The 27,879-nt window shown below is 59.0% G+C and overlaps 5 protein-coding genes across 8 annotated transcripts; 2 read left to right on the top strand and 3 right to left on the bottom strand.

Moving 5' to 3' along the window:
- Positions 1 to 4,167: 4,167 nt before the first annotated feature.
- On the bottom strand, positions 4,168 to 5,804 carry C20H16orf86 (chromosome 20 C16orf86 homolog). The gene is given in 4 exon segments (XM_060000721.1): positions 4,168 to 4,577; positions 4,681 to 4,928; positions 5,261 to 5,490; positions 5,700 to 5,804. Coding segments are annotated over 4 exon segments (993 nt in total).
- A 340-nt stretch (positions 5,805 to 6,144) lies between these two features.
- Positions 6,145 to 9,554, top strand: ENKD1 (enkurin domain containing 1). Its single transcript, XM_060000718.1, has 7 exons — positions 6,145 to 6,414; positions 6,511 to 6,705; positions 7,273 to 7,445; positions 8,454 to 8,579; positions 8,679 to 8,842; positions 8,943 to 9,079; positions 9,169 to 9,554. Exons 1-7 carry the CDS (start codon positions 6,279 to 6,281, stop codon positions 9,327 to 9,329), a joined length of 1,092 nt encoding a protein of 363 aa, XP_059856701.1. The 5' UTR covers positions 6,145 to 6,278; the 3' UTR covers positions 9,330 to 9,554.
- Positions 9,555 to 9,735: 181 nt separating this feature from the next.
- On the bottom strand, positions 9,736 to 11,786 carry PARD6A (par-6 family cell polarity regulator alpha). Of its 2 annotated transcripts, none has more exons than XM_060000719.1 (3): positions 11,451 to 11,786; positions 10,851 to 11,073; positions 9,736 to 10,613 (listed from the first exon to the last, which is right to left on the bottom strand). In XM_060000719.1, the coding sequence occupies exons 1-3, from the start codon at positions 11,511 to 11,513 to the stop codon at positions 9,859 to 9,861; spliced, it is 1,041 nt and encodes a 346-aa protein (XP_059856702.1). In that variant the 5' UTR covers positions 11,514 to 11,786; the 3' UTR covers positions 9,736 to 9,858. The 2 variants fall into 2 exon arrangements, with proteins under 2 accessions (XP_059856702.1, XP_059856703.1); XM_060000720.1 differs by having other exon boundaries at positions 9,736 to 10,610.
- A 712-nt stretch (positions 11,787 to 12,498) lies between these two features.
- ACD (ACD shelterin complex subunit and telomerase recruitment factor) lies at positions 12,499 to 15,381 on the top strand. Of its 3 annotated transcripts, none has more exons than XM_060000928.1 (12): positions 12,499 to 12,774; positions 12,857 to 12,990; positions 13,143 to 13,236; positions 13,323 to 13,399; positions 13,510 to 13,554; positions 13,670 to 13,704; positions 13,860 to 14,011; positions 14,090 to 14,186; positions 14,273 to 14,359; positions 14,552 to 14,925; positions 15,055 to 15,146; positions 15,228 to 15,365. In XM_060000928.1, exons 1-12 carry the CDS (start codon positions 12,676 to 12,678, stop codon positions 15,304 to 15,306), a joined length of 1,365 nt encoding a protein of 454 aa, XP_059856911.1. In that variant the 5' UTR covers positions 12,499 to 12,675; the 3' UTR covers positions 15,307 to 15,365. The 3 variants fall into 3 exon arrangements, 2 of the variants coding, with proteins under 2 accessions (XP_059856911.1, XP_059856910.1); XR_009517777.1 differs by having other exon boundaries at positions 12,557 to 12,774; positions 15,033 to 15,146; positions 15,228 to 15,381; XM_060000927.1 differs by having other exon boundaries at positions 12,557 to 12,774; positions 14,090 to 14,171.
- On the bottom strand, positions 15,381 to 27,879 carry CARMIL2 (capping protein regulator and myosin 1 linker 2). The gene is made up of 38 exons (XM_060000929.1): positions 27,716 to 27,879; positions 27,366 to 27,460; positions 27,222 to 27,272; positions 26,924 to 26,986; positions 26,700 to 26,824; positions 26,480 to 26,571; positions 26,207 to 26,277; positions 26,019 to 26,092; positions 25,799 to 25,874; positions 25,607 to 25,695; positions 25,390 to 25,484; positions 25,225 to 25,311; positions 25,031 to 25,143; positions 24,839 to 24,916; positions 24,632 to 24,708; positions 24,436 to 24,540; positions 24,181 to 24,250; positions 23,947 to 24,028; positions 23,752 to 23,848; positions 23,613 to 23,670; positions 23,312 to 23,484; positions 22,957 to 23,119; positions 22,775 to 22,876; positions 21,260 to 21,388; positions 21,067 to 21,180; positions 20,740 to 20,900; positions 20,577 to 20,664; positions 20,245 to 20,394; positions 20,029 to 20,125; positions 19,358 to 19,593; positions 18,410 to 18,510; positions 17,964 to 18,327; positions 17,755 to 17,877; positions 16,820 to 16,856; positions 16,606 to 16,677; positions 16,251 to 16,472; positions 15,623 to 15,700; positions 15,381 to 15,544 (listed from the first exon to the last, which is right to left on the bottom strand). The coding sequence occupies exons 1-38, from the start codon at positions 27,753 to 27,755 to the stop codon at positions 15,432 to 15,434; spliced, it is 4,161 nt and encodes a 1,386-aa protein (XP_059856912.1). The 5' UTR covers positions 27,756 to 27,879; the 3' UTR covers positions 15,381 to 15,431.

Genomic DNA, 27,879 nt, shown 5'->3' with positions numbered 1-27,879 from the left:
TGTAGCCGAGCACTGCCTGGCCTAGCCAGCCAGTCTCCAGCTCTGCTTTTACTAACCTGTTCTCCCCACAGGAAGAGGCTTTTAACCCTGTCAGTCAGAGGCAGGTGGGGCAGGACGGTGGGAAAGGACACATCGACTCCTTTGTTCCTCTGCCAGAATTAAGTCTGGACCAGACTTTCCCCTTCTCTAAGCTTCCCTCTTTCTGGCCTGCTGTGGACTCCTCACCAGAAAGAGAGAGGCTCAGAGAGGGCTCCCTCTTCCTCCTGGCACCCTTTATAGGAGTCACCAGGCCTATTTTCCTGTATTGTCCTGGTTTCAGACCTTGTCTTTGTGAGGTAAAATAACAGTGGCTAGTGTTGGGGTGTACTTACTGCATATTGGGGCCCCAGGGATAGATGGTTCACGTGTATTATTCTATTTAATATCCAAACCACTCTACGAGGTACTACTATTAATATTCCCGTTATTCAGAGCAGAGAGGGGCAAAGTTACTTGCCTCCTGTAAGTTATAAGTGACAGAGCTAGGAGCCTGGTCAGGGTCCTCTTACTACAGAGCCTGACCCTGAACTATTCCTTCCTTAGTGCCTGTGGCATCTCAGACTCTTGAGTGCCCAGGCATTGCCCTTCCCCGCTCGGGTCCTCATCCAGGTTACATTCCTCTCTACAGCAGGAATCTCAGCCTGGCCTGAACTAGTAGGTGGACTGTAGAAAGAACCCCACCAGGCAGGATGCTGGTAGAGGTGAAGGAGGAGAAGCTGCTCCCTTCCTCCCGGCTCAGCTCCAGGTCATCCTTCTGTGTGTTAACAGGATGTTGAGATCCCCCCTAAATTTGGGTATTGACCAAGAAAGCACATGCATCCATTGCATCCGACTCAGATGCTCTTACTTAAGAAAGGGCCATGTTATTGACCCACAGTGGCACTTAGGTTTTATAGGACTGCAATAAAACCTCTGGTTTACAAAGATGGATTCCGACCAAGTCCTGGGGCCGACTGTACATGGGCTTAGGGCAGAGCTACTCTTGAGGACCCAGGTCCTCTGTTGGTACTCTGCAGAACCTAGGTCCATGGCCATCCCTCAGACATCTTTACCATCTTGTATCTCTTGGATTGGTGTGGGGGAGGAGAGGTACCATGAAGTGGCCCAGATGCCTGTTCCCAAGGAAGCCAGCAGGGTTCTGGTTCCCAGAGGTGACAGTCAACTGGTTCCAGGCTTGTCCTGCAGCTCCCCCTCCTGGAGGAAGTCAGCATCACCTTCCAGGACCTGTTTCCCAAATCTCAGGATCTTCCTTGGGTCAAAATAAAGTTTTTCCAAGCCAATGAAAAGGCAGTTAGCTTTTCCTCTCTCTTACAGCAAGCAGAAGAGAGCTTCCAGAATACCTTTTGCTTATTTTCCAACCCCCAACCAAATCTAGGCCTCGCACTCACCCAGGCAATGGCAGCAGCCTCCTCACCTCCCTATCGCCAGTCTTTCCCTTCCTTATTCGGCCCTTCACGCTGATGCCCAAGCAACCTCTCCAAAACGTCAGGCCAATATCCCTCGTTGCCTACACCCAGCCTGGTCTGATAGCCAGGCCTCTGCTTCAGCCATGCTAAATGGCCCTCCTACATGGGGCTGACATCTTCCACACTAGTGAGGCTTCATCCCTGGCATATCCTCTGATTGGAAGGCCACCCAACTCTCTCCTTCAGGAAGCAGCTGGAGAGCTGCCTCTTCACTCCTGCAGGCAAAGTGGCAGTCACCCCCACTACCTGTGGCGCCACAGCTCTGGTCCTCAGCCCTTCCGTTATCACGTCTCCTTGAATTATGCTGCCTTAGCATTACACACTTAGAGTGAGCTTCTAGGAGTGGTAGTGGTGTCTTGTTCCTTTCTGTGGCTACTATCACCCACCCTGCTTAGACAAGCCTGACAAGTGAGTAAGCCCTCAGGAAACAGACTGACTCTTCTGTGGTTACTGAGTATTTCCTACGTCACCTGTGAAGAAATAGGAACAGATCTTCCTTATCAGTGCTGGCCTGACCGACACCTCCAGCCCTGGAGACCACACAGAGAAAGGAGATGCTCAGCCTTCTTGGGTCAGGCCTTAGCCAGAGAGCCCCCAGGTTCAGAGATCTTCAGGGCTCAGGAAAGGGCAGGCCCTCCCTGGGCCCCAGGGTGTGGTCTCATGCAAGGCCACTCCTTTGCAGGCCTCTGCTTCCTCAGCCATAAAGTCAGGAGATCAAACTCAGTTATCTTGAAGAGCCCTCTACCTCTAAAATTCCTGGAGAATTCGTGCTCATCCCTATGGACAGCGTTTCAGTCTGCATGGTCCCTGTAGAAGTATCTCCTAGCTCAGTCAGGTCACTGCCCAGGGAGAAGTGTGGGCAAAAAAAATAAATGTCCTGATCCCACGGCTTGCCCTGAGGCCTTGTCATGGGGCCAGTGAGCATCCAAGTGACCCTTAAAAGAGGGAACAGCCTGGGATTATGCCCATTTTCTTCCTATTTCCTCCATATGGGCCTGCCCACCCCCTCCCTTCCTGGATGGCCAGGCCATTCTTACAGGGGCCCCCCCATATGGTCCTGGACTTTGGATGGCCTCAGCCTTTCAGATCCTAACCTGTCCCTCTCTGCAGCTTCCTTGGCTCCCCACCTTGGTCTCCTTATCTTGGTGCCTTTCATGGGGCCCCTCTGTTAGGTTGATGCGGTGCAATGACACATGGCCTTGGGGAGTTCACAGTCTAGTCCCCGAAATAGTTATATAACCCACAGTGGTAGTAGCGTGTAGATGCTACAATGCAGGGCAATACAGCACTGGGTGCTGCCTGGCTCAGCAGGAAGCAAGGCGCCGTGAGTCTTCAAGGGTACATGTTATACTAGCCAGGTTGAGGGTGAAGAAATAAAGGCATTTTAGGCAGGGGAAGCCCCACAGGCAGAGAGGGAAGGTAAGAAAAGGTGTAGTTGGTCAGGGAATTACAGGAAGCCACTAAAAAGTTTTAAGGTAGTTGGGGTAAAACGAGCAGGGTGCTAGAGGGGTAGCAACACCATCAGGGGTTCAGGAGTGTGTAGCAGAATCATTGGGTGGGTTGGTGGGGCAAGGGCCCACAGGCAGGGAGGCTAGTGAGCTCTCACCTGGAGATGACTGTCCCAGGCAAGGGTGCTGACGGGTGTCCGAGAGATTCTCTGTCTGAGAGGGTAGATTCACCTGCCTTCATGCCTGATTAGCTGGCAGGAGTCAATGAGCAAAGAATAGGATGGGGTCTGGGGTGATATCAGGATTTTGGCTTGAACAACTGTGTAGATGAGAAGCAGGAAGAAAAGCAGGTTGGAGGGAGGAGAAATCCATTTAATCTGGAATTCCCTGTGTTTATGATGTCTGAGGGACATGCAAGAGGACCAGGAGGCAGCAGGATAGGGGCTTTCCAAAATGGCCAGCACTGGCCCCCTCTTCCCAGAGACCCCTGAGGATCAGGCGCCGCAGTCATCCAGTGGCTCAGCCACAGGGGTCCAAAGAGAACATTCACCTCTACCACCACCCCTTGCCTGCCAGAAAAAGGCACCAATTCCTCTGTCACCAGGGGCCACTCTGGGGGCAAAGTCTGGTCCAGCTGTGAGAGCTGCCCCTCCTGGGACAGGCAAATGAACTCTGCCACCTCAGAAGGAAGATTCCAAGTGTTGGTCCCCTCAAGGTCAGATCAACGCAGGCCCCTTCCCTGGGAGACAGGGAGCAAGGCCAAGCACCCGCTTCCCATGACGTGACAGTTCTTTTCCTTTCTCTTCCCCAAGTTCTTCCTTACCAACCGCCTTTCCATCCCCACTGTTATCTTGTCTGACCTTCAGGTTCATCTGAGGAGGTTTTAAATGCACAGAACCAGGCCCCGCCCCTGCAGATTCTGATTCATTTAGGCCTGGGGTAGTGCCCAGGAATCTATATTTCTGTCAAGTTCTTGGGCAATCCAGTTCACTCTACTGGGGAATCCTCCACCCTTCTTCCCAGCCTCTCCCTCTTCAGGCATCTTATTTGGGGGATCACAGTCTGAGAAAAGGAAAAACGTTTATTTTTAGCAAACCCAAGATCCCAAGTAGGGGTAGGGGCAGAATCCCCTCTTCCACCTGAGTGCCTAGGGCCATAGACTGCTGCTCTGGTTCAGGCTTGGGAGAAGGGGAGCCCCCAGTGGGGCAGGACAGTCACTTGTACTGAGGAGAGGGTGGGGGTGCAAGTGGGGCAGCGCAGACACTTAGCATCTTGTTGGTGTCCACCTGAGTTGACTTGAGCATCTCAGCCTTGAGGCAACCGCTGACGCCCAGGCTGGGCAAACCCCCAGGCTCCTCGCCAGCTTCCTCTCCCAGGGGAACCAGAGTGTAGGTGGGGGTCATGAACATATTGGGGCAGGGCAAAGTGAGGCCTGAGCCCAGCTCACCTGCCGTGGGCAGCAAGGCCTACAGTTGTTCCACACCTGTCTCCTTGGGGATGAGGGCCAGCTCCGACTCAGGCTTCACCTCAGCCTCGGCCTCCCTGTCCCCCTCCCGTGCCTGGTTCAGCTCAGGGTTGCAATAGTTGATGTACTGGTACAGGGGCCGCAGGCGCTGGGCCTTTCCTGCAAGGACCCGGGGCAGGGTAGGTGCTGGAGCGCCAAGCTGTGCCATGTCAGGGGTCCAGCAGGCGGGGGATAAAGGGAAGGCCCGGGGAATGCCACTCACGCTCCAGTCCTAAGGTCTCTGAGGACGCAGACACTGTGCTGGCCACCACAGGGAGCACTGGGGTTCCCACACTCTTGCGCTTCTTGGCTTTTTTGTGCTGTTTGGCAGACGGCAAGGGCTCACTCTGGCTACTCTCCCGCTCCTCCCTCTGCAGCGGCATCCCCTGTGGCAGCTCAGCTTCAGCCCTAGGATGGGCTTGGTGGCTAGGTCCTGGGAGGCTAGGGGACAAGAAGTCCTGAGGAGCCAGCCTCCAGCCTTGGCTCCTGTGCCCTGTCCTAGGGAATAGCCCTGTCTACCTACCACCCCAGGCCCAGATTCTTGTCCCTTTCCTGGTCAGTGAGGCCCGGGGCTGGACAGGGGCCAAGAGCTCATGAGTTCAGCCCCTTACAAGGCTTTGAGACTCCCTCTCTGGATGTTCCCTACATCAGAGCTCTTGAGGGACAGAAGAGGGGAGGAGTGATGGTGGCGGCAGGGGATAAGTATGTACACTGCAGGAATGCCCAATTTAGGAATCCTACGGAATCCACCCCCATTCCACCTCCCCAGCCCTTCAGCTTCTTCCCTCTGAAAGCCCCCTCACTTGACCAGCTTCCTCTTCAGACCATGACTGGTCCTCACAATGGAGGCCATAGGCCTGGGGCCTTTCTCCTCTAGTGCCTGCACCTCTGGCTTGTGCCTCTCTTCCTCCAGCTTGAGTCTTTCCTCCTGGATCTTTGGCTCTGAGACTGGCCCTGTTGGACACTTGTCTTCACCCTGGGTTTGGCAGGCTTCATGGGCTGGCTCTAGGCACTGGTCTCCCATAACTGGACACTAGAGGTGACACATAGGTAACTGGTCACCATGGCCAGGCAAAGGATACAGGGATCAGCCATTAGATACCAAATACAGATGAAGGGCACCAGCCCATGCCCCTCCCAGGCTGTGGAGCCTGTCCTGGCAGTTAGGGGGTCATTGCACAGAAGCTGGTCTCCTAAAGCTCTGTGGCCAAGTGTTTGAAGGCTAGACAGCCTAATGGTCACCTCAGAATTCTGCGCATGGCCACCAGGCACCTCCGTAAGCTGTGACTGTCCCAATGCTGTTCCCTCTTGGGCCCCTGGCCGCTTCTCAGCCCCTGCTGAGGCCATGGCTGCGGAGGATCAGTGCATCCTCGACGGTTGCTTGGGGGACGTGGCGGGTGGGAGGTGGAGGGCGGACCCTAGACTGGTAGACCGTGAGCTGACCCCGGAGAAGGGCCGGGTTGCGAAGGGCAACTGGCAGCCGGTCTGGCCCCACCCTCAGCTGGAACTACAAGCCCCAGAAGGCTTTGCGCCAGGGGCATTGGCCCCTGACCTCAGGGACGGAAACCATTGTTACCTGGCAACAGCAAAGAGGTCGGGTGGCGGCAGTGGGCGGTGAAACTGCTTGAGTGAGTACCCTGCCCGGGTGAGGAGGGGCTGCCAGCGGGGCAGGGAAGTGGGCTGAGAGCGGAGGTGGCGAGCGCAGGCCAGGGTCGGGAGGCGGGGCGAGGGCCAGGAACGCAGGCAAGGCGGCACAGCTGGGGTCAGGGCCCGGGTCCAGGGAGGAGGTACTGGGCTGAGGAAGGGGGTTCGGGGCCGGAGATGCGTAGCCCGGCAGGCCTCGGTGCATTGTTGCAGAAGGACGACGGCGGCATGTGCGAGGGTCCTTCCCGCATCTCGGGGCCCATCCCCCCAGACCCTACGCTCTGTCCTGACTACTACCGGCGGCCGGCCTCGGGTGAGTTGTGGGGTGCCTCACCCTGGCGAAGCCAGAGCAAGGGTCGGGCCCAGCTCCACCATTGAACTCTGCGCTCCGCCCCGTCTGGCCTCTCAGCCCAAGGGCGCCTTGAGGGAAGCACGCTGAAGTTGGGCCTGCTGACTCCGGACCCCGACCTAGACGCCACCCCTCCCCGCGGACCCCACATCGGTCCCGGAGCCCGAGAAATCCTGGAGCGTGGCCGGCGCGGCGTGGGTGGCGTGCTGCTGCAGCTCGGGGGTATTTCCCTAGGCCCAGGGGCCTCTCCCAAGAGTAAGTTCTGGACAGAAGGGACGGGGCGAGTCTGAAGTCAAAGCTGAGATCAAAAGCAGCTGCTTCTCCTTCCCTGAGGAAGGCTTAGGCTTTACCTCTCTGACTATTAGTTTCCCCGACTATAAAAGTCCTCTCTTCTTCCTCGCAGGAGAGGACTAGATGAGGTATCCCCCAGAAAACCCATAGCTCAGCTTCATTAATTCATGCATCAATGAAAGGTTGTTTCTTGAGTGTCTCCTGTGTGCCAGGCCCTATAGGTGCTAGGAAAACAAGGTTGGAGAAGAGCATCATCGAATCAAGATGAGAGACAATAAACAAGTGAACTGGTGAATATGATATGCAAGATGATTAATGGTATACTTCGCAATAAAAAATGTAGAAAATCATCAGGAATAGAAGAAGATAATTACTGTGTGAGGAAGGGAACAAGGTGACGAGGTGGACTTAGATGGAGATGTCAGGGAGATCCTTCTGTGGGAGGCAGGGTGTGGGCCTGTGTGTTCTCTGTTGTGAGTTGGATTGCATGAGCTGTATGTAGGGCAGAGCCTGGCAACATCTTTTCCCCAGGGAAGGACCCTAAAGACCATGAGAAGGAGAACCTGAGGCGGATCAGGGAGATCCAGAGGCGCTTCCGTGAGCAGGAGCACAGCCGGGAGCAGGACCAGTCCAGGCCCCTGAAGGCTCTCTGGCGCTCACCCAAGTATGACAAAGTGAAGTCCCATGTCAAGGCCCAGCTGCAGGTACCTGCCTCAGGCAGCCAGAAGTATTGCCCATCTTTTTGACAGTTATACTCTGATCTGAGTTATGAGGAGGGTGGAAAACCGCAGGGAACTAAGGTAACAGGGGACTAAGAGATAGCTGGTTCTGCTGCAGAGTGGGGCTGGGGGGCTTTCTCAGGAGTGATGATGGCTGGGTGATTCTGAGGGGCAAGTAGGAATTAGGCCAGGGGAGGATGGAGGAGAACATTCTATAGAGATGGAACCTCACGGATAGAAGTCCTAAGACCAGAGGGAGTGTGGGCAGTGGGGATGCTGTGTTCAATTCACTGTGAGGGAAGAAGAGCGTGAGGTTAGGCCAAGAAGTCACCTGTACCCACATCATAAAGGGCCACATAATCCACTTCTTACCTTTATTTCTAAGGACAATGGGAAGGGCAGGGGCAGGGGTATGTATGGTGGTAGGATTCTATCTGGGTAGATAGTGGCACCACTTCTCTGTCCACGGGTCTGAGACGGAGAGGCAGGATTGAGAGAAAAGACAATAAGGTCATATGTGGATGTGTTGAATCAGGAGCATTTATGGGACTCGCAGGGAGTGGGAATATGTCCAGCAAGCAGGTGGAGAATCAGATGCGGATGTCAGGAGTGAGACCCAGGAGTTATTGAGGATCTGGCAGAGGACGATGAGACCAGGGAAGTGACCCTGGATTTGAGGGCTTGGAGACCAGCTGTTGGTGACCTTGGTGGGGACAGAGCCAGAAATCTTGGCTAGGAAGGAAAGAAAAAAGAAATGGTGGCTGAAGCCAGGACTGAGATAGAAGGAGGGGTATTTGTTTTCTTAAAGATGTGAGAAACACACATGTTTAAATGCTGATGAGGAGAAGTCCTCCTTCATGACGAAGGAGGCCAATTCCAGAGGACTGGTGATAGAGAAAGATCCTGAAAGGCAGGAAGGGCAGAGTCTTGGTCTTATGGCTTGAGACCCTGACCTCAGCCTGACTGATCCCTCTGCTATGCCTTGGCCTACAGGAGCCCAGCCCTGCCTCTGGGACAGAGCCTGCCCATTTCCTGAGGGCACATTCCCGTTGCGGCCCTGGGTTCCCACCACCCCGTGTCCCCAGTCCCCAGCTAACCCCACCAGGTCCCAATGCTAAGGTGAGAGGATGTGTGAGGGCTGGGAGGTAGGGCAGGGATCCTGGGGAGGTTCAGGGGCACAACACAGTGCTATCTCATCATGCTTGCCATGTCCTGCAGGGCCCAGGCCCAAGTGTGGACTTCATTACCCACAATGCTCGCACTGCCAAGAGGGCCCCCCGGCGTCATTCTCGCTCGCTGCAAGTCCTGGCACAGGTGCTGGAGCAGCAACGGCAGGCCCAGGAGCACTACAACGCCACACAGAAGGGTCACGTTCCCCATTAGTAGGTCCTACTGCCCAACACCCAGGGTAAGGGACACTTATGGTGGGTGGGAGCCAGCATCTGCCCTGGGATTATCAATCCTGAGTCTGTTGCATCGCAGCTTGTTGGAGCGGAGGGATCTGTGGCGGCAGGAGGCTGAGGCCCGTCAGCACAGCCAGCCGGACCCGGCCATGCCGCCTGGCCACACTTGCATGCCTGAGAACCAGCGGCTGGAGACACTGAGCAATCTGCTCCAGAGTGAGTATGTGGCCAAAGGAAGCTGGATGGGGAACCCACTGGGGACCATGCTCCCCTGCCCAGCACTTACTGTTCTGGGGCCCCTGTAGGCCAGAGCCAGCTGCTGCATGAGCTGGTGCTCTTGCCTGCTGGGGCGGATTCACTGAGAGCCCAGAGCCATCGTGCTGAGCTGGACCGGAAGCTGATGCAGGTAGAGGAAGCCATCAAGATCTTTTCCCGCCCCAAGGTCTTTGTGAAGATGGATGCCTGAGCCCTTTTATGGGGATAGAGTCAGGGGTCTCACTGAGGATCGCTACATGGTTATAAAGGGCAGGACTGGGCCCCATCATAGAGTGGAGTTTGAAGACAGGAGCAGTGGGTGGGCAGTATCCCCAGAGCACTCTTCCCAGTCACTGGTGGCTGTGGAAGGGCCATCCCAGCCTCTTAACCCCTTTGTCAAAATTAAACTTTTTGTACACAGTGGAGTTTGTTTCCATAAGAGCTTTTCTCACCCTAGAAATGCCAAGCCTGGTGTCCTTCCTGCTGATTGACTACAGGAAGGTTTCTCTGCTGCCCTTATCACTCCTCCACTCCTGCCTCATGTCCAGGCCAGAAGGCAAGATTGTGAGATCAAGGAGGAGGCTAGGGCTGGGAAACAGAAGGACCATAACTGCATTTGTAGAAAACCTTTAATGTTCCCCAGACTGAGAGGGCCCCATGAGCAAGCTAAAAAACCCCACTGGGGAAGTCCCTGCCATGTCCCAGCAGCCGGGAAGGGCAAGGGGCTGCATCTTTGCCTGTCAGAGGCTGAAGCCACTACCATTTCCTTGAATGCTACTCCCCCAGCCAGAGCTGGCCTGCTCCTGATCATCCAGGGAGGGCAGAGAGCTGCGGGCATCAGGAAGTAGGCGGCTTGGGCGCAGGTCCCAGCATGGAGGCCCTTGAGACAGCCCATTGGAACAGGGAGGCTCGCGGTTCTCAATGATCAGATCGCTGCTGTCATCGTCGCTATCAGGCTCAGCAGGCCCAGGCCCAGCAGAAGGAGGCCCTGTCAGACGCCCAGATGCCCCACGCACCACATTATTGCGCTGATTGGCTGGCTTGACAGTGACAATGAGGTTGTGGCTGTTCGCGACCATCATGTCTGTTACTTGGTCCAAGGTCTTCCCAGCTACCTCAATGCCATTGACCTCGAGGATCTCATCACTGACTGCCAGCAGCCCTGTACTCTCAGCCAGGCCCCCTCGTACCAGGCGGGAGATGAAGATGCCTGGAACCCGTTCCAGGCCCTGGGGAGCTACGCGCACACTCATGCCATCTCGGATGTAGAAACCCAGGGGGCGGTCGGAACCATGCTTATGCAGCCGCACCCGTCGGTGGGTCTCAGGCAGTAGGTCCACATCTATGACTGAAGAAACCTGGCGGAAATCTTGTGGCAGGCTGATTAGCAGGGGTGGCCGCGTGCGCAGGGATGCCACTGGCCGAAGTAGGAGCCCTTTCTTGCGCCGCTGCAGAGAGTTGGAGGCAAAGGCCAGGCCACTGGAATCAGCTTCTGCTGCAGGAGAGGGGGACGCTGAGATCAGAGACCCTGCTTTCCCATTTGGGCCCTTTTCCATCAGGCCAAGGCCTGAGGAAGGGGGCACTGTAGCTACTTCCTGCCACTTGGAGGTCAGGCCAAGGGCAGGGACTGCAGAGGGTGAAGCCTGGGCACACTGGGCATGGACTAACCCTTCTAGACTTGCCCTGTCACCCTACCCCACAGAGGCTGCCCACTGTACCCCATCCTCCTCACCCCGCTTCTGCACTAGCAGGCGCAGCGGCGGGGGCCCACTGGCCAGGGCCCGGTGCAGGCTGTCGTCGTTGGTGAGGGGCAGTAGGTTGCCGTGAGCATCCGTATAGCCAAGCAGCACGTCCAGGCCCGGGATCTGGTGTACCACACGCAGCAACCGAGAGAACTCTTGGAAGCCGCTCACCGAAGCGCGGGGCAGCGCGAAGCGTCGGAACTCGGCATCAAACTGGAGGCCGGGGTGGGGGGGCGGGGAGGGGTTAGGATGGAGTCCGTGCCCTTTCTCACCACGGGTCCGAAGGTGGCAGGGGTGAGAAAGACAGGGGGGGGTGCTTCACAACAGCTGCAGCCTTGCACCCAGTACAAGGGACGCTGTCCAAGGTCTTCTCCCCGCCCTCAGGTACCCAGGCCACAGAGGGACTCTTGAGGCCGGCAGTAGAAGGAAGGAGGATGGATGGGGGAAAGCGAGAAGAAAAGCCGGAGAATGGGACGTGGAGGATGGAGGAGAGAAAAAGGTGGTCGGGACCAACGAGTCAGGAAGGGGAGAATGAGGGAATTGGAAGCTCCTAGGGCCGAGGCCGGAGCCGGGGCTGGAGGGGCCCTTACTTTGCTCTTCACCTCGACGATGCTGTCGGGACTGCGTGCCGGAGTCCTCTGCGGCCTGGCCATGGCGGGGCCAGGCGGGCCGGGGATGATGCCCCAGGCGGACCGCCGAGGCGCAGGTGCACAGCCCGGCCGGCCCGCGCCGCCCCGCCCCTGGAGGTAGCACTCGCCCCGCCCCCCTGTCCGGACCGTGACGTCAAGAGGGCAGCGACGGGGAGTTGAACGCGGAGTCCACGTTTCCTAGGAAACGGAGATAAGGGTGGGAGAACCTTTGCGTCCTTCTACGTCATTACGCTACGGTCCCCGCGTCCCGGGAATCTGGGGGAGGGGCTTGGCCAATCCGAGGGGGGAGACAGGGAAGTATTTGTTGAATGCTGTGTACTTTTTTGTAATTTATCATGTTAATCTTTTTTAAAATTAATTATTTTTTTGGCTGTGTTGGGTCTTTGTTGCTGGGCGCGGGTTTTTTTCTAGTTGCCGCAAGCGGGGGCTACTCTTTCGTCGCAGTGGGCAGGCTTCCCATTGCGGTGGCTTCTCTTGTTGTGGAGCACGGGCTCCAGTGGTTGTGGCACGCGGGCTCAGTAGTTGTGGCTCACGGGCTCTAGAGCGCAGTCTCAGTAGTTGTGGCGCACGGGCTCAGTTGCTCAGCGGCATGTAGGATCCCGGACCAGGTTTCGAACCCGTGTTCCCTGCATTGGCAGGCGGATTCTTAACCACTGCGCCACCAGGGAAGCGTGAATGCTATGTACTTTTATTTCCACTGGCCTAACAAGACTGCGCATTTTGTAGATGAGGAAACTGAGTCACAACAAATAATTGCTGAACTCCTTGGGGTCACAGGCGTTGAAGTGGCTTTGAGCCACCCACTCGGACCACCCTTGGCTGCAGCCTCAGGCCCCAGATCCCTCCCACTCCATCGGAGCCAGCCCTTGGCCCCTTCCTGCCCAGTGCCACAGGAGTCTTGAAGAACGGCGCAAACGCCCGGTCGCTGCTTGGAGAGATGCTCGGGTAAGAGTAAGCAGGACAGCATACAGTTGAACCAACACGGGTCTGCAAACAAGTTCCCGAATAGGACGCGCTCGTGCGCACGCGCGGGCACGCTCATGGGCGGGACCTCGACCTCAGGTCCCGCCCAGCCGCCGTACGTTTCCTCTTCCGAGGAGAGGCGGGCCCGCAGCGCTCGCGGGAAGCGCGGTCCCGGTTTGCTCGGCTGGCAACAGCGGCGGGAATGGCAAGCCTGGGGAGTTTGGTTCTGCGGCCTTGGATTCGAGAGCTGGTTCTAGGGTCAGAGGCACTCTCAAGCCCGCGGGCGGGGCAGCTGCTCAAGGTGAGTCCCCACCCCGTTCTCAGGGCCCGGAGACCAGTGCTGGGCCCCGTGCGGTGGGTTTGACGCAGGTCGTCGCCGTCAGGTACTGCAGGAGGCCGAGGCCCCGGGCCCGTCCCGCGCTCCCGACACGTCTGAAGGGGCCACGCTACTTGTGTCCGACGGGACCCACAGTATTCGATGCTTGGTGACGCGGGAGGCTCTGAACGCCTCGGACTGGTGAGAGAGGCTCCGCGGAGCCTGGGAAGATTGGAATCCGGTGGGAGAGCACGAGCCTTGAGCCCGAAGTGGGCGGGTTTCAGGAGGGCGGGCCCCAGGCGGGCGGGGCAGTGTTCAGGCAAGCGCGTTAGTGAGGATCGCGCTCGCTGCAGGGAGGAGAAGGAGTTCGGTTTTCGAGGGGCAGAAGGCCGGCTGCTGCTACTGCAAAACTGCGGGGTCCGCGTCCAAGTCGCCGAGGCAGGCGCGGTGAGTGGTGAGGCTGGCTTCGGTGGGTTACTGGGCCCGACTTCCTGACAACTCCTGAAACCCGGTCCCTGAACTCACCCCTCCAGCACGCGGAGTTCTACCTCCAGGTGGACCGCTTCAGCCTGCTGCCCACGGAGCAGCCCCGGGAACGGGTGACTGGTTGGTAAGTGATGCCTCCACCCTCCAGCTGTACTCCCCACCCAGGCCTGGCTGGCGTTGGCATAGGCCTTGGGCTCCTAGTTATATTGACTGCCTCCTACTTCTCCTTCCCAGCAACCAGGACCCGGATGTGCGGAAAAAGCTCTATGACTGCTTGCAGTGAGTTTGGGGTTGGGCTCTTGGGTCAGGTGTGGTTCGGTCAGGGAATGGAAAATCTGTGTTATCAGATAGGCTTCAGGATTTTTTCTCAGGCTTGTTCCCTCTGTTTCTCTAGGGAGCACCTTTCAGAGTCCACCTCCCCCAGTGCAGGTACTTATAGGGGTTGGTCAGTTGCCCATACTCCCTGAAGAGTGATCTCTCCAGCCATCAGCCCTCTGCTTCCTTAATAAGCTCTTCCCCCCCCCCACCCCCCCCCAGTTCCTCTTCTTTGAGCTTCAGCCCATCCCCGGGTCCTCTGTCCCTAGGCCTTTCACTGTCCCAACTTCTGGATGAGGTAGAGGAGGACCAGGAGCATCGGGGGGCGCTAGTGAGCCTGGCTGAGAGCTGTCTGATGCTGGCAGGCCCTTGCACAGCACCCCCCCTCACCCGCTGGGCGGCCTCACGCTGCAGAGCCACGGTCAGTCTGGGGCTTCTCTTGGGAAATGTCGGAGTGGGGAGTTGGGCAAGGGCCAAACTGAATGTTCTCATCCTACAGGGAGAAGCTGTGTACTCTGTCCCCAGCCTATGGCTGCACATCTCTGAGAATGACCAGCAAATCCTGAGCTCTCTGGGCCCAGGTCAGAGGTCACAGGGTAAGGAGGATTGGAGAGGTCAAGAGGGGAGTGAGTGCCTGCATGCCCAGTGCCCTCCGTGCTGATAAGCCTCCCCTGACCGCCAGGCCCTGAGCTACCCCCACCACACCCGGCTCTACAGGACCTATCGCTGACTCTCATCTCCTCTCCTCCTTCCTCACCCAGTTCCTCAGGTAAGCTGGTGCTCAGGCCCCATGCTCTTGGTGTTGTCTATCAGTTAGATGCCTGGGCTACACAGGATGCTGTGAAAGCGTGCACAGCTGGGTGGGGAGGTGAACACAGTTCCTGCAGGCCTATGTTCACAGGTCATTCAGCTAGTCTGAGCTGAGAGGTCTGTGCCCATGGTGAGTCCCCTTCCTCCTCAGGAGCCCCTGCCCTACCCAGCCATATGCTGTCAGAGGAAAGTGGTGCCAGTATCAGCCTTCTACCTGCCTTGCCCTTGGCTGCTGCAGACCCAGCGCAGAAGGGCAGCTCCCAGCCCCTGTCAGCCATCTGCTCAGCCCATGGCCCCCTGCCCCCCAGTTCCCCACACCCCAGCCATGTACCCAACTCCCCACCCCTGAGCTGCACCCCAAGTCTGTCACCCCTTGGCCATGCCCCCAGTCTACACCAAGCCCCTGTAACCATGGCCCAGAGACCTAGTCTGGAGTACAAGAAGCTAGAGTTACCCCCTAAGACTCGGCAGCCCTCTCCAAGGACAAGAACCACCAAGGAAGCCCTGGAGTCCAGCTCTGTCTGGGTGAGCATAGCACCCCTTACAACTGGAGGGTAAAATGGGGCTGGGCTGGCCTTGGATGAGGTTAGGGGCCTTTTTGGCCTTTAGGCTGCTTTTTGGCTCCTCTCCAGACACAATACCCGCCCCCTTCAGGACCCCGCAAAGACGCATCGTGACGGTTCTGCCTTCCAATATGAGTACGAGCCACCCTGCCCCTCCCTGTGTGCCCAGGTCCAAGCTGCCAGGTGAGTGCCTGGGGGGTGCCCCCACTCTCTTGGTTACCCGTCCCAGTCTCCATTGGCTTACAACCATGGTTCTCTTCCCAGGCTCCCTCCCCAGCTTGTGGCCTGGGCCTTGCACTTTCTGATGGAGCCACAGCCAGAGGCTGAACTAACCCAGGTGTGAGGGGTCGTGAGCACGTGGGAGGATGCGTGCACGGGTCCGTGCCTGGGGGTGGATAAACAGGGCTTCACACCAGCTTCCTTTAAGTTTTTTAATAAAATAATCTCATGCGGCAGGAAAGGAGAAGGTCAGGGGTTGGGGCCGCCGCCTCTTTGGTCTGTGGCTGGGGATGGTGGGCTCCGCTCAGGGTCTGAGGGCTCTGTAGACTGTGAGGGTAGAGGCTCGGCTCCGAGGCCAGATCCTGCACAGGGAGAGAGGAAGGGTCAGGACTGGAGTGAGCAGGCCTGCCGCCCACCCAACTGGCTCCAGCCCCCTTTACCTATGCTTGGAGATGGAGGTGCCTCAAGCTTTGGCCTGCGCTTGAGGACAGGGGAGCGCTGCAGCCGCCGGGGCCGTTCTGAGGGATACAGAAAGACTTGGGGAGGGTTGCTAAGGGCTTGCTGCCTGTCCTCGACCCCCACGCACACTTGCCTTCAGAGCTTCCCCCTTCCCCAGCATCCTCCCACCCCTGGCAGAGGTTGCTTTTGTGGAGGTAGAGCCAGGGCTAGTAGGAAAGGCTTCTCAGACCCTTGCTCCTGGCCTCTGGCTCCCTGATTTCTCAACCCCTCACGCCACTGGTGGCCCCCTCCGAGGACCAGAGCCTCGAAGGGAGCCCCCCCCTCCCCCATCTCCTCCTGCACTCAAGCACACATGGAGGTGTCTCCCCTCACCAACAGGGGCCTGGAGCTGGTCCTCATGCACAGACACTGCTCGTCGACCCGCCAAGAGAGGCCTCGGCCTCAGCTGGCCATCTGGGGGAGGCCAGGGTATCAGGGTATGGTCCCAACAGCTGCCCCCGCTCCAGCCCTTGCCTCCCACTTTCAGGGTCTCCAGAGGAGCTGAGTTCCCAGCAGGGACTCCTCCAGGCCCTAGCCCAGTATTGGGTGGGGGTTAGGGTACCTGCTTACCTTCATTCCTGGAGCCTAAGCAAGAATCCTCTGGGAGGCCCAGGCTGTCTGGGGAGGGGCTGGCTCTTCGGAGGCTTGGGCTGGGACAAGGGGAGGGGGGGCCTGGACCATCCTGTTGACCCCAGCCACGGCCCCTGAGCTCTGCATTCAGCTGCTGCCCTAGTGTCTTCCAGGTGGCAGACTCGGGCCCCTGGCCCCCTGGACCAGGTCTGCATGAAGGGTCTGCAGGGAGAAAGGTGTCAGCCAAGACCTGGGCCAGGCGTCGGAAGTGAACCTGACCAATGGTTTGATCCCCTCCAGCCTGTCCCTGCATGACCCCGCATGACCCCCAACATATACAGTGGCCCTCACTCACCAGCAGACACAGAGTGGGTGCGGGACTTGATCGAGATGGGAGGAGCCTCTGTGGAACTGTCCATAATGTCACCTGCAAAGGCAGGGCTAGGGGCTTAGGCTTAGTGAGGGGAAGAAAAACATGGCTATTCCCACTCTTCTGCCAGGGAGAGCAAACCCCTTGGGGTCTATCTCCTCCCCAAAAATGTACTGCCCTAGACCAGGGTCCCACTTACCATCCGAGCCAGCCTTCTTGATCTCTCCATCTTTGCTCTGTAGGAAATAGGGAAGTTAAGTTTGATCCTGTCCCACCCTCATGCTAGCCTTGTCCTTTTATTCATTCTTGTTATAACCGCCACTAAATGCCCACCGTGGGCTGGGCAAGAACATGGCAAACCCAGTCCTGGTCCTCTTGGAGCTCAGTCTGTGATGGTGGACAGTTAACACACAGAAGCATATGCAAGCACAGACACAGAAAGTAATTTCTTAATTCTGTGATTCACTTTCTATACCTTAATGTTTCTAAATTCAAGCTGAGTTTCACTTCATTTGTGTTTCTTATTTTCCTGAAGTTATTAAAGGGATAGTCCGTAGGGTGGTGGTTCTTATTAGGAACTGCGATCAGAGAGTGGCATTAGCAGGGGGGCCATGGAAGAGAGTGAAGGAAGGCCCACAGGGAAATACAGGGATGGATGAAGAGGGACCTGGTGTAGCCCATGGGTGGGGATGAGAGGCTGGAAGTGGGGCAGGGAGGAGTTCCAGACAGAGGAACCTGTGTAGAGGCTCTGAGATGAACCGGGGTTGAGAGCAGCGAGGTGAAAGCAGTGACCAGGGCTGAGACCCCACTGGGCCTTGAGGCAGGATCAGGAGTTAGGGCAATGTCTTGAGGGAGGAAGCCCCTGGAGGATTTGCTATTTCAAATGCAGATGGCAAAGCCAGATGTCTGTTAGATCATCTGTTAGACCATCCACTTCAAGGAGGAGGTATCAGTGGCCTGGGTCAGGGTAGAAGCCAAGAGAGAAGAAAGGTTGACTCTGATGACTTTTATGGGGAGGGGAAAGAATCGACAGACCTGTCATGAGTCTCCTCCTGGTCACATAAATCACCCACACAAAACAAGCTACGTGTCACTTGCCTCCTCACTTCCCACGTGTGTCCCTTCCCAGCTCACTTGCTTCCTCTTGCCTTCGGCACTCCCGCTGCCTCTGCTCACGCCAATCCTCTGCAGCATCACTTGTACTCGCTGTTCAAAGGTTGGGGCCAGCTCTGTGTCTCCCCGCTCCAGGGGCTGCTGCTGGGGACAGAGATACCTGAGTGGGGAGAGAGCCCACTGCCCTCACTGTTCCTGCAGAGCCTTCACTCCCTGTCACCAGGCCTCACCTTGTCAGGTCTGGCACCCAACGTTGTCTCCTCCTCCTCAGCAGGTAGCAGTATCATGGAGTAGGCCTTGCTTTCCCGAGTGTACCGAGGCCGACTCCTGCGGGTAGGGTCGGGGCTGCTGGTGCCCCCCTCAGCCCCCCCAGCCTCCTCACCACGGCCAGGACGGGCTGGTGGCCGAAGCAAGTCCCCAAGTGTGGTTTTTCGAGAGCGGGGAGCTGCCCCAGGGCTGGTCTCTAGGTCAGGCCGTGACGCACGTGTTGAACGAGGCTTCTTGAAGGCAAAGAGAGTGCCCAGCTTCTTTCGAAGTGTACGGGGGACAGGGGTGGTACCCCCCTCGGCTGCCGGGTCCTCCTCGGGGGCCCAGCTGTGGGGACAGCCAGCAGTAAGTGGGAAGGCCCATGGAGCATTCCACTCTCTCCCACCCCTTGCAATTGCCCCTTACTCACAGGCGATCCTGATGGATCAGCCTTTTGGAGAAGAATTCCTCCACGCCCTCGTCCACACGGGCACTGAGCCCATTCCCTTCCTGCGGCAGGGCCGGGGGCACCTGAGGAACACCACAGGGTTAAGGCTCCAGGCTGAGTGCAACTGTGACTTCTCTCCACCTTCCTTGTCCAACGGCAGGCTCTGGGCAACTCCAGGACTTGGGAGCTGCAGTGACCCTATAGGGCTGCTGACACAAGCTCTCCCACTGTGCAGCTGGTGGGCAGAGATGCTGGTTTCACGTACCCCCCTCGCCTGTAGTTGGCCCTGGACATAACCACTTCACACCCATGCTTGTCCCACAGAGTATCCTAAACACCCTGAACCACCTGGTCAGCAGTAGGCTAGAGCCCACGCACCCGCTGGGTCACACGTTCCCACTTGCCACCCCCTCTGCTCCAAACAGTTCCCTGCAGTACCCTCCACCCCACCCCACCCAGCCTGCTGCCGGCTCAGCGGCGCCTGCTGCTGCGTCAGACCCTCTGGGGGGCCTCAAGCCGGCTCCTCCCCGCCTCTGGCCCCGTGCCCACTGCCCGCGCCAGTACCCAGCCCACACACACACCCGCACCGGACGTGCAGTAAACGCAGGATTGTCCCCACAGCCAGGGGCCCAGCATCTTTCATTAACCCCGGGGGAGGAAGGATAAGACAGACGCCCCCTCTCACACATCTACCCATGCAGCGGCCAACCTGAGGCAGAGTCCTACACCCAAGCGCTCCCCGAACGAAATCCACACACTCGTGACCCTGCATGAGCATGGGGTGGGGGGTTGGCCAAGAAGAAGCCAGAACTCGGCAGTATGACCAGGTGGTCTTGGGCACCCACCTCCCTGCCGGCCATCACCCGTAAGGCGCAGGGCCACTCACGACCCCCAATTTCACGAGCTCTGGAGTGGGGGTAGGGCGCTCACCTGGGGGCCCCCCGGCGGCGGGCGGTGGTGGTGCTGGCGCCGTGGCCGCGGCCGGGCCCGGGTCGGATGACGCAGGGGCTGCCCGGCGGGTGGCAGGTCCATGCGAGGCAATGGGCCGGCCGGGGGCCCAGGGGCGGCGGGGCTCGGAGAGCCACGAGCAGATGGCCCCGCCTGCGGCTCTGCATCTTCCCCCGGAGCCGCCAGCTCGGGCTCCGGCTCTGGTTCCTCAGCAGCACCTGAGGGGAGAGCACCAGAAGAGCACCAAGCGCCAAGCCCAGGGAGGTGGCAGCGGCGGCGCTAGGGCGGCGGGGGACCCGCCCAGGGCGCGGGGAGGGGCCCAGCTACGCTGCCCGCCCCCCCACCCGCCCCTCCCCCGCCGCCGCTGTCCGTGGTGCTGAGCGCGGCCCCGAGCGGCGCGCGGCGCCGCCAAGCATGCGCATCCTGGGGGTAGGGAAGGGGTGGGGGGGGCGGGGAGGTAACGAGGTGAGAGGAGGCTGTGTCCCGGCCCTGGTCTGCTCAGGTCCCACCCTGTACTAACTGACCACAGCGGACCCCAACTTTGCACGCTGCATGGGGGTCCTGGCCCAGCCCACTCAAGGGTCAGGGAGTTCCCGGGACAGGGGTGAATGTACGTGTCCAGGTGTCCAGGTCTAATGGAACTTCAGCCCAACCTGAGTAGCTCTCTTTCCCTGGGCCCTGACTGTGAGTGGAGGGGACCAGGTGAAGACAGCGGTTGGATTCAGGCCACTTCTGTGGAGGACTGTCATCCTGGTGGGGAAGACACAAACTCAGCCTGGGGTGGCGGGGAGCTGCCTCCCCTCCTTCTACACTCCAGAACAAGATGGGAAGATCTAGGGTTCTAGGCCCAGAGTTCTAGGACCACCTACCTTCTGCTCCTCTTCATTCTCCTTTTCCTTCTCCTCAGGGAAGAAAAGACCTTCCAATTCCCCAGGCCCAAGGGGGCTGGGCTCGCCTCCATCTAGTGCCGGTATGACAGGGGGCGTTGCCTCTGTTGCCTGTTGAGCCAGACTCTCCACCTGCAATACCAGGCACCCCAAAGATGGGAGGCAGGGCCTCAGCCATAGTCGTGTCAGTGCAAAGGGAACCCTGAAATACCCCTGGGCTATCTGACCCCAGAAGACATTACAGAACCCCTGCAAGGCAGTGGCTGTGCATGTGCGTGTGCGTGTGTGTGTGTAAGCACGCAGTTCCTGCTCACCAGCCGATCCCGGGCTGCACTGAGACCCGCCACAGCCTGAGCCACAATGCTCTCTGCCAAGGTCCCTGTGACTGACAGGCGCATGTCCCTGACGGCAACAGAGGGCAAGGGTTAGTGTGCTGTCTCTACCCAGCCCAGCCCAGCCCAGCCCTATCCAGCCTACCTGAGCCTCGTGAAGGCATCTTGCAGCAGGTGCTCTGGGAGCAGCTCTGGGAGACCCCCTGAGCCTCCCAGGACCCCCTCTAGCTGCTCCCTCCACCTGGGTCCCTGCAGCATCTGTGGGCAGAGGCTCCTTGTGGTGTCCAGTGTGGTCTGAGTGAAGTCCTGGGCAAAGGTCAGAGCATGGTGAGGGTGTGGCTGGGGCCCAGACCAATTGGCTTGAGGCTCCAACCCTCACAGAACATTGACTCAGGGGATATCACAGGCAAGCCTATGGATGGGGGTCAAGCCTGAATATGGAGGTGGGGCTGGGGCAAGGGCACTATCTCACCTGAATGTCCCGGCGGCAGACCTCGCCCACCTGTCCCAGGAGGCCCTCCAGCTTCTGCCGCAGCTGCCACTGGTGGCTTGGGGAGCTCCCAGCCTCATGTAGAATGGGGAGAATCTGGAGGCCATGGAGGAAAAGGAGTTGCAAATTGACACCTAAGAGGGGAAGGGTCCTTGTAGTGGGAGGGGGTGCTCACACTGAGAGAGAAGTTGGCGTTTTGGATGGCATCCTCAGCCTGGTGCACAGCAGCTTCACCCTGGGGCCCAGCCCCACAGCCCAGCAACTCCACATGCTCCTGCACCGACTGACATAGTTCATTCACTTCCTGGAGGGCAAGAGGAATCAGTCTCAGCCTGGTCCCCTCCCCATCCCCTGACTGCTTCCTTCCCAAGGTCTCCAACAGGGTGAGTGAGGTCCTGAAACTGATACCATCAGGACAGCCACTTAAGGACCCTATCTGTTCAAGGAGGGAGAGCAATGTCTCCTTTAGTTCATTGTAGGTACTTTATATATACTTCCTAAGTGTCCAGAATGGGAAGGAAAAGAGCTGTTAGTCATGTCAGTGTTTTAGAAGTTCAGTCTGTTCATCATCCAGCTAGAGGACAGATTGAGGGATGAAGAGAAATGGGAGTGAGGAGTCATGGAGGAAGGATCAGGGGCAGAGAAGGATGGCTGGGGTGGGAGTAAAGAGTGTGTGTTTGAGAGAGTCGGTCAAGAGGCAGAACCAAGGAGGTCTGTGGGGGCTTCGGTGTGGCCAAGAGAGACATGGACTGAAGCTCTGTCCACAGCATTTGGTGGGTGTGGGCACCAGCGAGATTGGGCTCCAGGGTAGAGAGGAGAGAGAGATGTGGGAGACGATGAGATCACTTGAAGACACAAAATGTGAAGCCCCTGCAGGATGTCTGGGTCACAATGCCTGGGCTCTGGAGCTTGGGAGAGAAGTGTGAATTGGGAATGGATGGATGGGGAACATCTCACCAAGACAAGGTACTGGAGGGAGATGAAGCCAGAAAAAGGGTCACTGGGTTTGGCCACAACAAAGGTCAGTGGAGAGGGGAGGGAAGCCCTGTGAATAGGAAGTCACAGGTGGGGCTACAGTTGGGGGTGGAGAGAAATGATTGAAGATTTTAAAATACCTCCTGTCTTTGACAGGGGAGCCTATTTAAATGCTTTAAGGGAATTCCCTGCAGTCCAGTGGTTAGGACTCCACACTTCCACTGCAGCAGCCCCAGGGTCAATCCCTGGTCCGGGAACTAAGATCCCGCAAGCTGTGCAGAGCAGCCAGAAAATAAAAAAATAAAAATAAAAGGTTTGTAGGAGATACACACTGTAAAGTATTTGCATAGGTGACAGGGCATATTGCTGGCAACATACTCTTAAATAGCTCAGGACAAAAAAAGTTCTGTTTGCTAGTCTTGTAATTTTTCTGTAAGTTTAAAATTAGTTCAAAATTAAAAGAAAGAAAAAAATGCTTTAAAAAAGCAACTAGAAAAAAAAAAAAAGCAACTAGGAGTGTTATTTGGGGAAACTATTTCAAGAGTCTTTGGCTCCTCTGCCGATCAAGGAACGGGACTTGTCTGGGACAGCAGGATTCAGGCACCATGGCCCTAGGAAAGTCAGAGCCTCAGACTTATGGAGGCTCTCAGCTACCACAGCTCTCCCCATCCCCTACCTTCTGTGTGTGCTCAACGTCGAGGGAGGGGATTCTGACCTGTTCGGAGGGGTCTGACCCCAGACCTAGTGGCTTCGGGTGGGAGGTGCAGTCAGTAGAAGCGTGGTCTGCGCGGTTGTTCCGCAGGAGACAGGCTTGGATCTGGGCACAAGAGATATTGAGAACTGGTGGGGGGTGGGGCCAAGGCACAGAGGAGGGCGGGGAAGAGAGGGAACCCCCACCTGATGCACGGCACGTGCTGTCAGTTCAGGGCGGCTGCGCTGCGCCTGGGCCACATCGTTCAGTGGCAGAGGCATGGCCTTCAGGCTGCGGTTCTGCTCCAGGGCCTGTGCCACATCCAGCAGGCCCAGAGCAGACGTGTGGTTCCGGTCCCAGACCACAGACCTGGGCCGGGCCAGGGTTCAGTCGGGGTGGAGCTCTGCAAGGCCCCACCCAACCCCGCTTGCCTTTCCATTCGTCTGGAGCACCCCTGCGCTCCACTTGCTCCGCTTCGTTCAGCTCTGCCCCTTAGCCCAGTAAGCCCCTCCATACACGCCCTCCTCCCCCATTTGGTCCCGTCCCTCTGACCCCGCCCACCGGAGCCTCGTGTTGACCCGAAGCGCCTTGGCCAGCATCTTGGCGCCGGTGTCCCCCATGGCGTTGCCGCTGATATCCAGAGCTGTCAGGTTAGGATTGGCGCCCAGGGCCCGGAGCAGGACGCTGGCGCCCAGTTTCAGTCGCGACTCAGCCACGGACAGAGACTGCAGGGGCTGGGGTTAAGAGAAAGCCATTTGCGGTTGGAGTCAGGGGTCAGCAAGCAAGGCAGGTCAGGGAGCAGGAGTAAGAGGGGTCACAGGGGTCCATCGTCTGAGGATCCTGCATGGTTCTGTGAACTCACACAGTCATCATCCTGCATGAGCTGAACAATCCGGTGCAGGACATCGTCCAGGGTCTCCCTGTGGGCAGGGGCAGCGGTTGGCGGGAGACCCGGGTGGTGGGGTGCTGTTGGGAGGCCCAGGAGTGAGATGGGGGCTCACTTGCACCGGACGTTGAAGTTCCTTCCAAGCGCCACGTGTCGCAGGGACCGACTCCTCCCGATGGCCAGCACCAGAGTCACCATGTCTGAGCCGAAGCCTGGGGGTGGCTCAGGTCAGGCACAAGGCGAGGCTGCGGGGGTGGGAGGGGTGGGAATTTGGAGGATGATGGGAGGATGGGTTTCTGGGCGGCCTCACCATTATCCGCCAGATCCAGGGAGCTCACTGCGCCAGCGTCGCACACTAAGTCTTGAATCACCTGAGCGCCGGCGGAGCGCAGCTGAAGGTGGAAGGTGGAATGAGCTCAGGCCAACAGGCCACAGGTGGGAGGGATTAGGCCCTCAACTGCCCAGCGCTTCCGCCTCGCAGCCCCAGCCCCACAGCCGATGTGTGGGCCCACTGCCCGCTCTCGTCTCTGGGCCGGGCGCTCACCTCACAAGCGCTGAGGTCCAGGTGCAGGTCGTCCATGTGTGTGTTGAGCGCGAGGCCTTCCAAAAGCGCCCTGGGAGGGAATGTCACAGGGGGTGGCGGGAGCTGGGAACAGGGGCCCTAGAGCGCGAATAGCAAGAAGGAAGGCCCAGGATGCCAGGGGGGTCATGGGTGCGATACGAGCGGGGTGAGGTGCTGGAGGCCAGGCCTGGTGGTGGCCGCACAGACGGGGGCCTGGCCGTGGGCAGGGACACTGACCTGAGAGCGTCGGGCGGCAGCTTGCAGCCCGCCAGGCACAGGTACCGAAGCGTCTCGGCGCGGCTGAGGAAGAGCTGCAGCGCGTCCGGCGCAGCCCTGGACTTCCTGGGGCGGGGGAGCGGGTGCATTTGGCTTCCTGGCGTGGGAAGGCGGCTCCCGGCAGAGCCCCACCCTCGCCCCGCCCCGTCCGCCTTACGTGCGGGAGAACACGTTCCTCGAAGCGTCGAGGTGGGTGAGGCTGGCGCAGCAGCCGCGGGACAGCGAGGCAAAGAGCTGCGGGAGGAGCGTGTGGGCTACACTGGCCGGGGGACTGAGCCTCTTCCCGCCCTGCCCTCCAGTCGACCCTTGGGCCTCAGGCCTTGCCAGCCCGACAAATCATCCCCCCCACTGACCACCCCCTCACAGTGTCCAGGGCGGTGTCAGTGCCTGCGAGATTCAGGAACGTCAGAACATTAGGACGGCTCAGGAAACTATAGAGGCCCTGGTGGGAGGATGGAGATGGGAGGGAGGGAGTCAGGGATCACCCCACCAAAAGCTTCCTGACACCCCACTGCCTGCGGCGCCCCCAATCACCGCCCTAAGGATGGCCACTCACCCCATTGTCCTCTGAGGCCCCCAGTGCCCCGGGATTCCCAGAAAGGTCCAAGTGGGTTAGGGCAGAGTCAAAGGCTGCATTGAAAGCCAGCGCCCGGCCCAGAGCCCTCATTCCTGGTGGTGGAGGAGGGGGCTCACAATCAGGCTGCCCCACCTCCCAGCTCCACCTCCCCCAGCCATCCTCAGCCCACCTACCTCGCGGTGTCAACCCAGTCTGCGCCAGGGTGAGTCTTCTCAGGGCTCCAGGATGATGCTCTAGGTGTCTGCTGAGTGCAGCCACGCCTGGAGGATGGGGGCAGCAATATGGGTCTCACCTCCTTCAGCGCCAGCCCCCGGGGGGTTCCCCAGGCTCAGCCGTACCTCGGTCATCCAGCACGTTCCCCGCCAGGCTGAGCTCCCGCAACCCGGAGCTCGTGTGCCCTGCCAGGGCCTGGGCCAGTCGCCGGACAAAGTCTCTGGGGACCAGACCCCAGATGTGAGGCTCTGACCCTGGATTCCCAACTCCTCCCCAGGCCACTAGTCTCTCCATCCCAAGGCCCCAGACTCCCCTCCCCAATCCCTACCCTGTCCCCCCTACCCCCTCAGGCCACAGGTCTCCAGCACCAGCTCCTCCAGGTGGGATGACTGACTCATCATGTGCAGAATCTGTTCCAAGACCTCAAGGCTCTGAGAACCAGAGGATGGGGGGCGCTCAGTGGGCTACACCCTGGCCCCCCAGGCCACGCCCCCACCCCCACCCCCGCCGCCGCCGCCGCGCCTATGCTCTCACCAGCTTCATGTCCACGCAGGAGAGGCACCGGAACCACAGGTTGTAAGACAGGGCGGCCACACTCAAGGCCAGGTCCCTGGGTGGAAGAAAGGGCAGGGGCAGAGCTCAGGGCCCTCCAGCCAGATCCTAGGCCCAGCATCCCCCCTCCATGGAGAGGCTAAGGCCCAGGAATGTGGGTCATGGCATCCTCTTCTCTTCACAGACCTTGCAGGCCACTCACCGACTTCCCAGATGGCTGAAGTCGCCTAGGCTGAAATGGCGGCAGCCCTGACGATGGTAGATGGTGTCCACATCCTGGGTGGGAAGAAAGTACCTCCAACTTACTTGGGATACAAGGCATAGGGAGGGACTCAAAGCACATGGGGGATCAGATGTCTCCAGAGCCTCCAGAGAGGGCCCTACTCTCACCCACTGAATCTCCTCTCGGAAAGGGAAGCCATTGTAGTCACACAGAGCCTCGTATGTCTCCGAAAAGCCACCTGAGTTGGTGCCAGGGGTGTGATGGAGCAGGGGTGGGGGAAAGAGAGACAAAAGGTCAGAGATGGAGGAAGATCAGCCCGAAACTGGGTAGTGGCTGTGCCTTGAGTGGCTCTGTTCAGTTTGTGAGACCTCCAAATCCAGGGGTCAGGATGCAGGAGGGGGTCGGCTGAAAGCCCTGTGTGGCCCCACCTTGGCCCTTACCACAGGGGCTGCTGGGCGAGGTGGCCTCTGAGGGGCTGCTTCTCTCCAGCCGAGCCAGCATGGAGGGGGGCGTGGGCCTCCGGAATAGCTTCCTGAGGAGGGACATGGAGAAGGGGGCAAGGGACTTCTAGGCCCTGGGAGTGAGGTCCCCCACTGCGCCATCCAGAGCACCCCTGGCTGCCCTCCTTCCCCGCCAGCCCCCTCAGTTGCTGGGCCTCACCCAAGGGTGGAGCAAGGGAAGACCTTCCTGATGGCAGCAGCGATGTGCTGGGCCAGCTGTTCCAGGGCAGCCACACCAGGAAATTCCAGGACCAGATCAGGCAGGGATTCCAGCTCAAAGGTGACCTGGGGTGGGTGGGGCAGGGGCTGGGCTCCAAGTGTGGGGCAGGTTGTGGGGAGGGGAAGACCAGACTGCAGGCCCTGGTGGGGCACTAGGGGTCTCACCTGAGGGGGTGTCTCCTGCAGCGCCATGGCCTGGACCTCCAGGTAGCTGAACGTGCAGTCCACCTGCGGAGCGCCTGGGTCAGCCTGGACTAAGGCCTGAGCCCCACCCTCTTGGGAGCCCAGTCCTTTGTGCAGCCTGGATCTCAGAGCTGGACCTGCCTACACTCCAGTCCTGCCTGCTCCCGGGAGCCCAGAGCTGTTGGAAGGGCAGAGCCCGCAAGGACACCACCACAGATGCAGCCCTCATCAAGGAAGCTGCTGGAGGGCAAAGGGGTGGCAGCTGGGCCCTGGGACTCACCCTCAGGGGAAGGCAGGTGTGGAGCAGGTAGGCTCTCCATCGCAGCAGTGCCTGAGGGGAGAGAGTGTCTGACACCCTGGGCAGGGCAAGAGCCTCTTTCTGCCAGGGCCCCAGTGGCCCTCCCAGCCTCTGCCCCCACCATACCAGGACATGACCTTGCTCAGCACCCTCCCGCTCTGGCAGCCAGGTTTTCAGCAGCAGCTCTGCCTCCTTGGGCCACAGGAATCTGGTGATCTCGCCTGTGGAAGGGCAGCCTGCTGGGCAACTGGTCCTCCCATGGAGGTCAATTCATGCCCACGGTCTGTATCGGGCTAGGGGGCCTGGGCTCATCTGTGGGCCAGCGAGGAAGGAGTGGAGTGGATTTCGGCCGCCAAGCCCTCCCGAGGAGCAGAGGGAACCGCTTGCCCGGTGCCACGAGGCACTGGGTGGGCCTCTGCTTTCTGGGGCCGCTCCGCTTCCTCCCAGCCAAGAAGGCGACAAGGGCCAGGGCTTACCTCGCAGCTCGCAGGATATGCCGTCGGGGGTCTGGGCCATGCAGCCGGCCCGGCGGCCGGGTGGCCCAAGGAGCTCCGACGAGAAACGGTAGCGGCGGGTGAGCACAGGAAGCCTGGGGCCTCGGCGCGCACTGCAGCCACCTGCTCCTCCTGCAGCGGAAGGT

This window comes from Delphinus delphis, chromosome 20, assembly GCF_949987515.2.
Source record: "Delphinus delphis chromosome 20, mDelDel1.2, whole genome shotgun sequence".
Taxonomy (NCBI): domain Eukaryota; kingdom Metazoa; phylum Chordata; class Mammalia; order Artiodactyla; family Delphinidae; genus Delphinus; species Delphinus delphis.
The sequence above is the reverse complement of the archived record's forward strand: the minus strand, read 5'-3'. Positions and strand labels throughout refer to the sequence as shown.